Raw genomic sequence first — 15,408 nt, 5'->3', positions numbered from 1 at the left:
TTGCAGTGCAAACTGAGAGTATTTTGGAAACAAATTTATGGATATGCTTAATCTGAATTTCCATTAAATTACCAAAGACAAACTAGTCACCCAGAAGCGACCGCATTAGCATGAGTATCCTCTGAAAACACCAAGGCCAGATGAGGGGTATAACTTACCTTCCACCAGTCTGCTGGTTGTCCTACTCCACCGAGAAGAAATATAAAGTTACAGATCTCTTTCTTCATGTAATAAATATACACGTTTGTTAGTCTATCAGTTTATCTCATTGACTTAATCATGGAACAATGAGAATAGGTATCATGAGCATTATATTGGTAAATTGCCATATGATGTTTGAGTTCACTGAAAAGCTACCTCCCAACCAGTTCAGACACAAGTGTGCTTGTCTCAAAGTCTCTTTGGAGTCTGGGAGTGGTTGACAACATACACCTTTAATCCCAGCATTTGGGAGTCAGAGACTAGCAGGTCTCTGAATCCGAGGTCAGTCTGGTCAACAGAGAGTTCTGGGGCAGCCCGGCTACATCCCCTCCTCACCCTGCCCATAAAAAAGCATCCGTCTCTTACAAGGCCCCAGAATTATCTGGCTCGCCTAATGCTGTTGCTAGGAAAAAATAGGAAACAAGCCAAGCACAAAACCATTGTGTCAGCCGGGCGGTGGTGGCGCACGCCTTTAATCCCAGCACTCGGGAGGCAGAGGCAGGCGGATCTCTGTGAGTTCGAGACCAGCCTGGTCTACAGAGCTAGTTCCAGGACAGGCTCCAAAGCCACAGAGAAACCCTGTCTCAAAAAAAAAAAAAAAAAATCACAAAAAAAAATCATTGTGTCCTCAGATGGCGAACAGTTTCTAACAAACGTTACTTTTTTTGTTCCTGTTCTATTATGAAAAAGTGCTCTCAGGGGCAAAAACAAAACATAACAAAACAAAAAACTATCCAAAAAGCAGAGGCAGTTGGATCTGTGTGTTCAAGGCCAGCCTGATGTTAGAGAGCAAGTGCCAGGCAGGACAGTCAGATCTACAAAGAACCCTGCCTCAAAGGGAAAAACAAACAAAACAACAAAAACCTAGTACTTTTGTTCTTCAGTTATGGGAAGCTCAGTGAGGGACTACAAAGGCCCAACAGGAAACTCCAGCCGCCTGCAGCTTCCCCAGTTGGTTCCTGCTTCATGCTGTGAGCATCTGTTTTGATGGTGTTATCCCTACAGCTGCTCTTTGCTTTTACTTTACAGGAAGAGTCCCTTCTGCCAAGGACTCGGTGAAATCCAGCTGATGGCTGCCGGATGTTTTGAGATCCGTTTTGTTGAGGTTTTACTGTTTATCTGCGGCATCTCTCATTATTTTTATGTATTTGCTTTTGACTTGTTATGTATTTAGTAAACAGACTCAAGTAATAGTTATCACAGAACATTCTCTGGACTGTAGTGAATGTCAGAGTTTACCTTCTCACAGGGATTCAGGCTGAAACTCTGCCTTGAGTGTATATCTGGGCCTGGTGGACAAGCCTCCAGCCCCAGCTTGGAGCAGGCTGAGAAAGAAGGACTCCAGTTCCATGCAAGTCTGGCTATAAAGCAAACTCTCACTCTTTAAAACAAAACAAAAAAACAAACAAACAAAAATCCACAAGTAAACAAATCAATGAAAGAAATTTTATTGAAATTTGACAGAATTTGAGGTATTTCACTTGACAATGTAGTACAGATTTTCTTTTCAGGGACCGTATGATTATTTTGGCAAATCGTTCACAGCTCAGTCTTTGCAGTCCAACAAGACAGGATATTAGCTGTGACTTCTGTGCGTTCCATTCTCATTTAATTTCCTCAACTTTAAAAGAAGGAAGACAATAAAATTTGTTCCACAGGATACTATAGAGATTAGAGATAATAAACAAATGGTTAGACACACATATTAAGATCTTACTTTACAATAGCTAAAATTCACTGATGTTTGGGCTGGTTAGTTTTCATCTACTTGACACAAGCTGGGTCATATGATGAAAGAGGGACCCTCAGTTAAAAAGAATACTTTCCTTTTTTTTTCTTTTTTCTTTTTTTTGGTTTTTCGAGACAGGGTTTCTTTATGGTTTTGGAGCCTGTCCTGGAACTGGCTCTTGTAGACCAGGCTGGTCTCGAACTCACAGAGATCCGACTGCCTCTGCCTCCCAAGTGCTGTTGTTTTTTGTTTTGTGTTTGTTTTGTTTTTTGTTTTTCGAGACATTGCTTCTGTGTAGCTTTGGAGCCTGTCCTGGAACTAGCTCTTGTAAGACCAGGCAGGCCTCCAACTCACAGAGAGATCCATCTGCCCCTGCCTCCTGAGTGCTGGGATTTAAGGCATGCGCCACCACTGCTTGCTGAAAAGAATACCTTTATCGGATTGCCCTGTAGATAATTCTGTGGGACTTTTTCTCAATCAATGATTGATGTGATTGAACTAAGCTCACAGGGAGCAGTGCCATCCCTGGCTGAGGTGGTCCTGGGAGGTAGGAGAAAAACTTTGAATGAGTCTGGTTTCTGCGTCTGCTAATGCTTGAGTTCCTGCCCTGACTTTCTTCAGTGGACTAAATCAGGAAGGACTTGTAAGTCAAATAAAACCTTTCCTCCTCAGCTTGTTCTTGGACATGGTGTTTACAACAGCAACACAAAACTACAATATCCTATTACCTACCTTTATGTGATTAATTACCAGTCCATTGCACTTTCTATGCTAAGAGAGTTTAGAAATAAGTTTCGTTTTCTTGAGATTTCTATTATTATTATAGTTAAATGAACCTTTACTTTACCTAGTATTTTATGATTAAGAAACAAAAATTCTTTGTAAGCAGAATGCCAAAACTATATAAAAAGGTAAATCACATTAAGACTCATTGAGATTTTCTCCTTTAAATTCCTTTTTGAAACATCACGCTAATAAATTCTTATATACATAGTTAAAAGTCAACAGAAGACAGTTTTTAAAATCAACAACTGACCTAAGGTTACCAGGCAGCCCGATAGAAAAAAACCGGGGCCATGTAAAACCACACTTGGTTGTACAGGCCTATAACCCCAGCTACCGAAAAAGTTAAGGCCCAAAGATGCAAATTTTGAGGCAAATTCAGGTTAGGGTGAAATCAAGGAGACCTTGTGCCCAGAATACAAAGTGAAATCCACAAGTGAGGGGTGGCCAAGTTATGGTGCGACGAGAACAAGGGCAAACTTACACAAAACAATTGTGACGTCAAAACTGTAAAATATGGGACCAAATTACGACTGAAAAAGCTCAAGGGGACACTGAAAATGCCTAGTTGGGGACAAGATACTCAGCTGGTGTCTGGAGGGCTTGTGGGATATTTTGAGTTCCACTACTAAACATATAACAGTGTGATGTGAACCAGTCTTTAAAAATATAGAACTTATGGGGCTGGAGAGCATTGTCTACTATTCCTGAGTTCAATTCCCGGCAACCACATGGTGGCTCACAACCATCTGTGATGAGATCTATACACACGGACAGAATATTGTATTCATAAATATTTATAAAAAAATATATAGAACTTATGGCGTACAAGCCCTTCCAGAATAAACACATATTGCTACTGGCATTGGGAAGCGAAGCTTGCCTCACCAAAGAGCTATACAGGAAATAGGGGAGGAGAATGGGTGTCATGTAACAGCTATTTCATACGAAGTTGTGGGTGGCTCTGAAAAGAGCCTTTGGGGTTGGAGTCAGAGCGCTCACTTGGAGCTGGTGTACTTGGTGACGGCCTTGGTGCCCTCGGACACGGCGTGCTTGGCCAGCTCCCCGGGCAGCAGCAGGCGCACGGCCGTCTGGATCTCCCGGGACGTGATGGTCGAGCGCTTGTTGTAATGCGCCAGGCGCGACGCCTCGCCCGCGATGCGCTCGAAGATGTCGTTGACGAACGAGTTCATGATGCCCATGGCCTTGGAAGAGATGCCGGTGTCGGGGTGGACCTGCTTCAGCACCTTGTACACGTACACCGAGTAGCTCTCCTTGCGGCTGCGCTTGCGCTTCTTGCCGTCCTTTTTCTGAGCCTTGGTCACGGCCTTCTTGGAGCCCTTCTTCGGGGCGGGCGCGGACTTTGTTGGCTCAGGCATGTTAACCTACTCAATAACGTCAATTGACAACCGTCACAGAGACGCGAACACTCTCCTTATATAGATTTCCATATGCAAATGAGGGGGAAACTTGGACGCAATCCTATTGGGTTCCTGAAGTTCGTTTTATCCAATCACAATACAGATTTCCAAACCCGTACTTCTATTGGTTAACATGAAAATAGACGTCTAACCAATACCACGTCTTCTTTTTTAGCGCCATTGTGTAAATATAAAGACTGAACTGCTCTTCCAATTGAGCCGGTAAATTATTATACACGTTCACTTCGAACTGTCTGGACGAGGCAAGCAGGGTGGCAAGGCTCGCGCCAAGGCCAAGACCCGCTCCTCCCGGGCCGGCCTGCAGTTCCCCGTGGGCCGCGTGCACCGTCTCCTCCGCAAGGGCAACTACGCGGAGCGGGTGGGCGCCGGCGCCCTGGAGTACCTGACTGCCGAGATCCTGGATGGCAGAGGCAGGTGGATCTCTGAGTTCGAGACCAGCCTGGACTACAGAGCTAGTTCCAGCACAGGCTCCAAAGCCACAGAAGAAACCCTGTCTCGAAAAACCAAAAAAAAAAAAAAAAAAAAAAAAAAGCAAGTGTCCCACTAAGCTACCCAATTTTATGCAACAACTTGTATAAAATTTTGAGTGCAAAATATTAGCTTTCTGGATGATTTCTCGGTGTTTTAAGAACATTTGCTGGTCTTTGGGACAGGAGTTTACTCCCTGGTACTCTTAGAAACAACGCCAACTTCATTTAATATCTCTTCTGGCTCGCATTCATGTGCACACAGGTGTGAAATTTTTTTACCCAGGTATTTCAAAGGATATAAAATTATTTAAAAAATCAAATTCAACCCCACTGTCTCAGTGGGTGGGTGCACCCCTCTTGGTCCTGACATCCTTGCTCATCTTCTCCCTCCTTCTGTTCCTCATTGGCACTTTGGTAGCTCAGTACAGTACTCCAGTGTGGGTCTCTGTCTCTATCTCCATCCATCGACAGGTGAAGGTTCTATGGTGATATGCAAAATATTCATCAGTATGGCTATAGGATAGGATCATTTCAGGTTCCCTATCTTCAGCTGCCCCAGGAACTAACTGGTGACCTCGCCTTGGGCACCTGGAAGCCCCTCTAAGTCCAAGTCTCTTCCCAACCCTAAGATGGCTCCCTTAATTAAGATATGTGCTTCCCTGCTCCCCTATCCAATCTTCCTTTATCCCAATCATCCCGTTGCCCCAAGTTCTCCCCGTCCTACCCTTCTCACTTTTATTGCCCCATCTCGCCTTACCCCCCTCCCACCCCACCCTTAAGATCCCGATTTTTTGGCTGGCAATCTTGTCTACTTCCCCTACCCAGAAGGATAGCTATATGTTTTTCTTTGGGTTCACCTTCTTATTTAGCTACTTTAGGATATACAATTATAGACTCACTGACCTTTATTTAAGAGGGGGGGAGGAGTGGGAGGCTGGGAGGAGGCAGAAATTTTTTTTTCTCAATAAAAAAAAAATAAAAAAAATCAAATTCAAATCCTAAACCAAAGGGAAAGAAATGGAACGTGGAGATTTTTTTTTTTTTTTTTTTTTTTTGAGATCGGGTCTCACATACTACCAGCTAGGCTTGAATTAACTTTGTAACCGAAGCCGGCTTTGAACTCCTGGCTGATTTTCCTGATTGCATCTCTAGAGTGTCTGAATTACAACAGACAGCACCACCTCTGGCTTATTTTTCTTACTGCTGCATCAGGCTCCTTCACTGGCTATGAAGACAAGGGTCCCCGTTTGGGCAAAGTTGGAAGGCCTTCCAACTTTAAGTTCCCCTTTATTAGGCTGGGAGACAAACAAACCCAGTCACAGCTGTGGTTCAACACAAACCTCTAGAATACTTTCAAGTTTTATTTGTGGTTTGGTGGATAAAAGGACATAGATCTAGAATGGATATTATCACTGTGTGACTGAATTTGGGCAGGCCATATACAAAGTATATTTAGTATATCATTAGCATCCAGGTTTTTCATGTTTAAGTACTTCACAAGTACTATTAGTCTCTTGAGTCTTTATCCCTTTAAACACATTAACATGATTGCACAATTTATTCTTTATTGTTTTATTTATCATATTTGTTTCTTAGTATCAGAACTAAGTAATTTCAAATAGTACCAGGGAGACATTTTTAAAATGTCAGGATACCAGGATTATGAATTTTTCCAAGTATCATCCACCCCTGGAACAGATGTAATTATATGGCATCATATATATAGATATAAATATATAATATCTATTATACATAATAGATATAAATATGTTGTTCTTCTATTTAAGTGATAAAATTATCATAAGATAAATTACTTGTTCTTAATTGTATGACTTATCCTACATAGAGTGTGTTGTACTTTCTGGTCGCTTTAAGGGACAAGCCACACCCACTCCCATTACCTCTGACCTGCTCACAGCCATCTTGGGCCCTTCCTTTTCTGCTTCCTTGATGTGCATGCTTTTTATTATAAGGAAGACCTGGGAATGTTATGGTTTTGGTCCCTTTAAGAGACAAGTCACACACACACCCCTCCCCATCCACTGAGGCAGGCTGATCTTCAGCTTCCGGCCGGAGCTTGTTCTCTTTTCTGTCTTCCTCTCGGAGAGGCAGCTTCGCTTCTGCCTCTCTCCCCACTTCTCTCCTTCCCCCTTCTCTGTCTCTTTCTCCTCCTCTCTCTCTCTCTCTCTCTCTCTCTCTCTCTCTCTCTCTCTCTCCGTCTCTCTCTGTCCCCCACTTCACCCTTCCTCCTCCATAAGCCCCTGAATAAACATTCAACCTCACCCTGCTTGTCGTGTCTATCCATGTTTCTGTCTTCTGCCCGCCTGCCATGTGTCTCCCTGCCTGGGACCAGCCATTGCTCAGGCATCAGCAGCCATCTCTGCCTGGGGCCCACTGCCTGCTGCCACATGGCCGCCACCACTGCTCTGAGACCAGCAGCTGTCTCTGCCTGGGACTGGCTTCTCCCAGAGCCCGCTGCCTGCCACCACATGGCCCGCCACCACCATTTGGAACCTACAGCATTTCTGCTGCCTACTGCCACCGGGGATCTTGCAGCATTTAAAAAAAAAAGAACAAAAGAGTGTGTCTTCTATAAAATGAGGAAACAATGTAATGTGTTCTCTGTACTTAGTAAAACGTCAAAACTATCTACTATAACACTTTATAAACTTCTCTTTTCAAAGTATATCATTGAACTGGAAGAAATAATAACCAAAAGTATTAGTCATGGATCCATAAGAAAACTATTAAAACTATAGATATAAGATTACTTTTGAATTAAATTTTATAGACTAAACTTCACCTTTTTACTTAGATATCAAAATAAAGATGTAAAACTTTGAGACAATTCTGAAGCCATTTCTGACCAATTCTGGGCTCTCTCAGTCTCAGCAGTAATGTTTGCCCCTTCCCCCCTGGGAACCAAGGACCTAACAACTACTGAAATGTTGGGAACTTTCCATCTCCCTGATATTGACTCAGTTCCTGAACAATTACCCACACACGTATGTTTTGACTCAGTCCCTGGGAAACGATCCAAGTGACCTCTTCCCTCATCTGATCTGGCAACAGCTCTCCAGCCAATTATCGGTAACAGCATTTCCGAATAAGCCAATCATAATAGGCAAAGAACAACCCCTTACTTCTATGACTTTATCTTTAAAAGTAGCCTATACCATCTATTCGGGGTCTCTCGGCTTCCCAAATGCTGGTAGACCCTGTCATGACAGAATTAATAAAATCTTCATGTTTTTACATCAGCTGTGGTGTGAGAGATGATCTCTGGGGGGCGTCTCCTCCTCGGTTTTTGGCCCAACAAAGATATTCAATAAATCAATGGAGAGTTGATTTGAGATATTACATATCACAGATATATAATAAACCTTTGTAGGATATTGACGGAATATTAATTTTTTTAATTTTTTATTTATTTATTTTTTGGTTTTTCGAGACAGGGTTTCTCTGTGGTTTTGGAGCCTGTCCTGGAACTAGCTCTTGTAGACCAGGCTGGTCTCTAACTCACAGAGATCCGCCTGCCTCTTCCTCCCGAGTGGGAATATTAAATTTCAAAAAAAAAGAAATGGAAAGAAATTCATGAGCAGAATCCACATAATGATTACAAATGACTCTAAAAAAACCATTTGATAAAGTTTAACATTCCTTCCTGATAAAAGTTCTGCAGGCTTTAGGAATATATAGAAAATATCTCAAAATAATAAATACTATCTACAACAAATTTACAGCCAGCAGGGTATTAAATGGAAACAAAGTGGAAACATTTCCTCTGAGAGCAGGAGCAGACAGGGTGACTGTTCTCCCCAATCATAGTCCATGTAGTTCTGAATGGCTTATCTTTAGGATGCAGACAAGAGAAAGACATACCAGGGGTAATAACAGAAAGCAAGGAAGTCAAACTATCCTTATTTAAAGATGATAGGATTCTTAAAAGACCCTATGCAGTCTGTTAAAGATATCATGGAGTCAATCAGAAACCCCATGGACTTCTTATAGATAGACATAATAAAGTCCCAGCATATAAAAAAATCAATAAAAACAAAAACAAAGAAAACAGTGGTTTTCATGTGACACACAGTTGAGCATCCTAGACTAGTAAGGAAAAACACTCCATTCAAACTACCCCTAATAAATAATTCATGAATATATCCAACCAAAAAAAAATTCAAAAGCTCTGCAACAAGAACTTTAAGATACTGAAAAAGGAAAACCACAGTGAAGTGTCTAAGATTAGGCCATCTTGTTCTGACTCCATTTTCTGTCTGCGTGTGTAGACACGTCTTGGCTCTCTAGCCCTACAATGGCCTTGTCTGTCTTGGGGATACATTTGCACTGTCGATGAACACATGTATTAACTAAAATCATTAATGTTTGTACAAACTAAAAATAAACTAAAATAAGTGATAAAATTATTTTGTTGTATCTGAAATAACTACTATGTTGAGGAAGAACATAAATAAGGGTACTTTGACCCTCTCCTAAGATTGACATAATTGTGGGCTGTTGCACTTTTAAAAACACAGTCTCCGGGCCTGGAGAGATGGCTCAGAGATTAAGAGCATTGCCTCCTCTTCCAAAGGTCCTGAGTTCAATTCCCAGCAACCACATGGTGGCTCACAACCATCTGTAATGGGGTCTGGTGCCCTCTTCTGGCCTGCAGCATACACACAGACAAAATATTATATACATAATAAATAAATAAATATGAAAAAATAAAAACATAGTCTCCTTTGAGTTTTGGCACCAAGAGACATTATTCTGCTCTAGCCCATGCTTGGTGGCTGGCCAAAAATAAAAAACACTAATTTGTCCTTATGTGTATGATGGTGTGTAAGTTTCTCACATAAAATATAGCAACAGAAGATGCTAGAAAATGAAAAAAATCCCATGTTCCTAAATAACTGATATAACATGACAAAAACATCTATAGTAGCAAAATTAATATACAGAATTAATGTAATACTTATGGAAATGTCCAAGTCACATTTCACAGGTTTAGGGAAAAATGTGAATAATTCATATAAAACCATGAAGAGACCATAAAATAGCCACAGGAATTCTAATGAGTAAGCACAATGCTCGAGGCCGTACCTGATCTCATCATACAACAGAACTATAGCATAAAAAGAGACAAGTAGACAGACTACTGAAGCAGAATAGAGGACCTTGAAATAAAAAGGCAAATCTTTACCCACCACATTTTTGACAAAGGGGAAAACACACTTTGGAACAGATCAAACAGTTAACAAACAGTACTGATAAAACTATATTTCTAACTTAAATTTATAACTCTCATCTTGTACAAAAATCATTTCAGAATGGATCAAAAATCTAAAGCATTTAAACTTTTATACAAAGACACAGAGGATACCCTACAGACTATGTAGTAGGAAGAATTGTTAAAAAACAAACAACACAGGAACTGAAGCCAAGTATCAACAGGTGGAACAATATGAAAATAAAAATTTCTGTATAGCAAAATAAGCAATCAAAACATATAGCCATATATTATTTGTGTTTTAATAAATAAGTCTTACCTGAAGACCAGAAAAGCAAGTCAGCCAAGCCACTAATGAAGTCTTACTTATATCAAGGCCGGGCGACTGAAAACCAATTAGACAAGCCTCTCTCGTCTCGTATTTTATATTCTCTCTAGTGCAGGGATTAAAGGCATGACTCCCTAGAACTGGGATTAAAGGTGAAACACCACCACCTGGGTTTGTTTCTGAGTTGATCATGTGTAACCCAGGGTAGCCTTGACCTCACAGAGATCCACGAGCCTCTGCCTCCCAGTTCCTGGGATTAAAGGCACGTGTCACCATTACCTAGCCTCCAGTGGCTGGAGCTTTGCCTCCGGTCTTCAGGCAAGATTAATTTATTAAAATAAAAATAATATACCACTATAAGAACATCAAATGATAACCTACAAATCTGCCTGCTACATTTCGGGCCTGAGACTATATCTAAATTTACAAAGAATCACAGGAATTAATTACCCCAAAAATGAAACTGCCAATCAGTAAATAAATTGAATAGTTAAAAGAAATTTAAAGGCAGATGGCCAATAATAATCAAAGACATCAGGGATATACAAATTAAAACTACTTTGAAATACCATTTCACTAAGAATGGCAATCATCAAAAAATGTTGGCAATGATGTGGAAGAAACATGATTCACTGTGGGTGGAGGTGCAAATAAATACAGCCACTGTGGAAATCAGTTGGAGATTTCTCAAAAAAAAATATGCTGAAGCTTTTTCATATCTGAACATATACTTAGGGAACGCCATACATCCCATAGAGATATTTGTACCCCGATGTTCATTGCTGCTTCGTTCGCTATGGAGAAGAATTGGAATCAACCACGTTGTCTACTACAGAGGAACGGATAATGAAAATTCAGTATATAAATAATTAAACTTGAATATTACTCAGCTCTAAGGAAAAATGAAGTCAGAAAATGCAGTAAAATAGATGGAATTATAATGTAATTATAATTTATAATGTAATTATAAAATATATTTTAAGCAAGGACACACAGTCTTAGAAAAACCCAGATGCTCTCAAACGCGAAACTAGCAAAAAAGATATGTGTAAACTAATGCACACAAGGGTACAGCATAACACGACGAGAACAAGAAAGGACATGTATAAGGGAATAAAGAATGAGTGCAGATATTGGAGAAGTTATTTAAAACTAATTATGTTTTTAGTGCTATTTCCGTCCTGGACTTTTGTTCTCAGAGGGATTAGGGCATAAAATACATTTGATGCTTAAAACTCTGAACGTTGGAGCGTTAGTTGAGAATGTATACTAACTATAGTTTTAGCTGTTGACTCTGTGGGACCCTCACCCCTTATTCTCAAAAGGGGCAAGAAGAAATTTCCTAGAATATTTTCCCAGGAAGATACCGGCGGTCCCCTCTCCCACCCAGGGGATTCCGAGCACAAGGTCACCTAGCTCAGCCCAGCCAGCCACCTGGTACAGGCTGATAAAGATGGCCTAACTCAACAACAGTGGCCTTGCTCTAAAAACAAGGAAAAGGCTGACTCAACAGAATGGAAAAGAGCACAAGTCCTTGTACCCGTGCCAAGGCATCTTTAAAGATTCTCTTTGTAGTTATGCCTTTAAGAGCTTATCCCAGAGGAGATACAGCTCCCTTCTACCTTGTAACGTTAAGGGATGGAGATGAGTTCCAAACATGTTTGTATTATGCTCATTAAGCCTTGGTCATTACAGTCTGGGACCCTCTGGTAGTCTCTCTGGGGGTCGTAATCTGAGCACAACAGGCTCTTGATCGGTCAATTTTGCTTAGGTGACGTTAAAGTTTACAAAAAAAAGAAAGTCTCAATTTAGAAGCTCAGTACCCTAAGGTGGCAACTTTCAGTCATTAGAAAGTGTCACTGCATGAGAAAACGTGTCAAGTCAGAGCAACCTCAAGTTGTGATAGGAGGCTAGAAGCTCTGAAAAAGGGCGAGGATATTTAACTACAAGTGGAAAGATTCTAAACATGCTCAATTTAAGTGCTTCGACAGCCACTTGACTGATTCCAAAGCGATCCTGCAGAGAGCACTTTGATAAATGACATGCTAATGAGGAGCATAGACAGGTCTGCTTTGATTGGACAGACTCATACCAGTCGGCTTCCAGCCTCAGAGGCCATCGAAACGATTGTATTCTTACCATACCGTAGCGTTTAAGCTCCTTTCAGAAAATGTGGTGGCCCTGAAAAGGACCTTTAGAAAGCTGAGCATGAAATATAACAGCTTAACCACCGAAGCCGTAGAGCGTGCGGCCCTGGCGCTTGAGCGCGTAGACCACGTCCATGGCGGTGACGGTCTTGCGCTTGGCGTGCTCCGTGTAGGTGACCGCGTCGCGGATCACGTTCTCCAGGAACACCTTCAGCACCCCGCGGGTCTCCTCGTAGATGAGGCCGGAGATGCGCTTGACTCCTCCGCGCCGGGCCAGGCGGCGGATGGCGGGCTTGGTGATGCCCTGGATGTTGTCGCGCAGGACCTTGCGGTGGCGCTTGGCGCCGCCTTTGCCCAGGCCTTTCCCGCCCTTGCCGCGACCTGACATGGTTGGACGTTCGAGAGCTGAGAGCTTGAAACACGGGGACCGAAGCCGAGCACCGGCTTTTATAGAGCAGACGGCGGACCGAACTGAGAACCTGAGGGAGGAGGCGGGAAGTTGCGCCCGCCGCTGTGGGGGAGGGGAAGGTTTAAGAGGGGGGGAAAAAAAAAAGGCGCTTTTGTTTCCTTGTCTGTGCTTTTTAATGGAACTAACTCCTTATCTGTTTTAAATTTGGAGAATCGGGCGCACAAGCAATAACACTGACTTTGTGCAAAATACAAAAAGCCGAGCGGCCCCCTAACAACCGGTTACCCGGTCCAGAGAGAGCACCGCAGGCTGCTGCTTAGAGCACTGGCGGGCAGTGCACACTTTCTAAGGCGCACACCGCTGTGAATCACCTTGGGTTCCTTCTCTACAGTGACTACATTTCAAATAATTTCCTCTAGCTAAAGCTTTCAAAATGCCATCTTAATATCAGTATTATTATTCTCTTAAGAATTTTTCATAAAAGCAACATGAATCGGTGATTTGGTCACCTGCATCAGTTGTTGAATGCGTCAAGCTTAAGGTCATTTTTCACATATAAGATAATTTTACTTAATATACTAGGGTCGATACTGATATTTCCATTCCATTTTGACTATATTATAAACTTCACATATAAATTGCATCATATTGGAAATCTCATTTCTTCTCACATATTTTCTATTTAATTGGCTTTCACCAATATTTTCAAAGAATCATCCAACTGCTTCTATGAAGTTTGGATAAAATCTTCAAGGCTGGTCGTTCGTCTGTGACTGGTATGCATAGTCCAAGCAAAATGAAAATGCTTTTTTTTTTCTTAATCTCCTGAACTATTTTTTCCTTAACTTGTAAGTTAGGATCTGTGAAGAGAACTCCTGGGGAGCAGTGTCTTCAAAGACTCCTTGACTAGGACTGAGATGATGTGGAGAATTAGATGCCCAGACCTAACAGAGGATGGAATCTTACTGATCCGTGGGGTGGTTGTCTCATCTTTGGCTAGTTATAAGGCCCTGAATGTGGTTGTCCACCTCTATGTCGAAACCAATACCTTGTGGCTAATAGATAAAAGTCAGTTGTAGCCTTAATATTGCAGACCACTAGCTTCCAAATCAATCCAAAACCAAAGAATGCCATCAGATGCAATCAGTATGGATACTGGTAGCCATTGGCTGATTAGCAGTAAGTGTGTATTCAGGTCTCCTGAAAGGACCCCATTTGAAGTTGAACCCTAAGTATTTTCCTGTTTGAACTGCCAGGATAAACAGCCTCTGCGAGGCCCAGTTTCACAACCTGGACCTGAACAATGAACTGTGAGCTCGAATTAAATTTAACTCCCAAACACAATATACTGACAGCTTCCCATATTGCAACACCGTGGCACTCATTGGGCTAGAACTTTCGTTCTTTTTTTTTAACATTTATTTAACTTTATTTTATGTTCATTGGCATCAGATCTCCCTGAACTTGAGTTATAGACAAGTGTGAGCTGCCTTATGGGTGCTGGGAATTGAACCCGGGTCCTATGGAAGAGCAGACAATGCTCTCAACCACTGGGCCATCTTTTCAGCCCCTGGGCAGGAACTTTCTACGAATAAAGCCTAATCTTTTCTCAAACACACTTTACTTTTATGTGTAAAGATGTACATTTGCAAGCTAGTTGTTGAAATAATCTTTTCTATACAAATTCTATTCCAGTGTAAAAAAAAACCCATGTTTTTTTTAATTCCCCAAGATTTTGCATTTACACTAAAATTTAAACTTAACATAAAGTATCTATAAGACATTTTTCAACAGTGGTTGGTAGCAGCCAAAATAGCACTGCAGTTCATGCTCCCCAGACAGGCTATGCCTGGCCTCAGATTCTGGGCCATCCTATCTGAACCTCCTGAGCCCTGGCCTTGCAGGCCTGAGTATCAGACTGGCTAAATAACAAATTTTTCTTTTATGCAAAAACTTTATAGAATACTTTGAATATTTGTTTTTTCTTCTTTTTTATTGTTTTTTTTAGTTTACATATTCGTCATTTCAATTTAGAACCTAAATAACTCTTACTTATAAAAAAAAAGGCATAACTTTTTCTTTTAATTTATTTAGCTTTATGTGGATGAGTGTTTTGCTTGCATATATATATATATATATACATACAACATGTGCTCCTGATGTCTATCACAGGCCAGAATACAGCATCAGCTCTCCAGGAACTGAAGTAGACAGTTGTGCACTAGCATGTGGGCGTGAGAACTGAACCCAGGTTCTCTGAAAGAACCACAAGAGCTCCTGAACCTTGAGCCATCTTTTCAGGCCTCCACTCCAGCCTACATTTTAATATAGAGATGGTTGTATACAAGGGAGATGAGGGCTGTGGAGTGGAGAACTGGTGGGTGGGACACTAGGCATTGCCAGGCACTGAAAGAACACTTCCTAGGGGTGTGTGTGTGTGTACAAATATGCATGAGAGTGAACATGTACTTGCAAGTGTCTATGTGTGCAAGGGTGATGGATGAGCAGTGAGGAGGTGCAGTGAGATCCCATCGTCTCCACTGAGCTTTTCAGTGGAGAAAGCAACACCGACTACTCTGACGAAGTCTCGGTTTGTTAAGAACCAGTCTGCATGCTGGAAGCAAGCGTGTGACTGTGACTACTTTAGTAAACCTAGTAAAATGCTG

The 15,408-nt window shown here is 41.5% G+C and overlaps 2 protein-coding genes across 2 annotated transcripts; both read right to left on the bottom strand.

The window, feature by feature from the left end:
* Positions 1 to 3,688: 3,688 nt before the first annotated feature.
* Positions 3,689 to 4,092, bottom strand: LOC142848295 (histone H2B type 1-M). Its single transcript, XM_075970109.1, has one exon. The coding sequence runs from the start codon at positions 4,090 to 4,092 to the stop codon at positions 3,712 to 3,714; it is 381 nt and encodes a 126-aa protein (XP_075826224.1). The 3' UTR covers positions 3,689 to 3,711.
* An 8,292-nt stretch (positions 4,093 to 12,384) lies between these two features.
* Positions 12,385 to 12,739, bottom strand: LOC142848301 (histone H4). Its single transcript, XM_075970114.1, has one exon. The coding sequence runs from the start codon at positions 12,719 to 12,721 to the stop codon at positions 12,410 to 12,412; it is 312 nt and encodes a 103-aa protein (XP_075826229.1). The 5' UTR covers positions 12,722 to 12,739; the 3' UTR covers positions 12,385 to 12,409.
* Between the last annotated feature and the right edge of the window lie 2,669 nt (positions 12,740 to 15,408).

This window comes from Microtus pennsylvanicus, chromosome 4 (genome assembly GCF_037038515.1).
Source record: "Microtus pennsylvanicus isolate mMicPen1 chromosome 4, mMicPen1.hap1, whole genome shotgun sequence".
NCBI classification, from domain to species: Eukaryota; Metazoa; Chordata; class Mammalia; order Rodentia; family Cricetidae; genus Microtus; species Microtus pennsylvanicus.
Note: the sequence above shows the minus strand (reverse complement) of the source record. Positions and strands in the feature narration are given on the sequence as shown.

Coding starts and splice junctions, on each gene's coding strand:
- LOC142848295 (XM_075970109.1), bottom strand. CDS start 4,092: ATGCCTGAGCCAACAAAGTCCGCGCCCGCCCCGAAGAAGGGCTCCAAG.
- LOC142848301 (XM_075970114.1), bottom strand. CDS start 12,721: ATGTCAGGTCGCGGCAAGGGCGGGAAAGGCCTGGGCAAAGGCGGCGCC.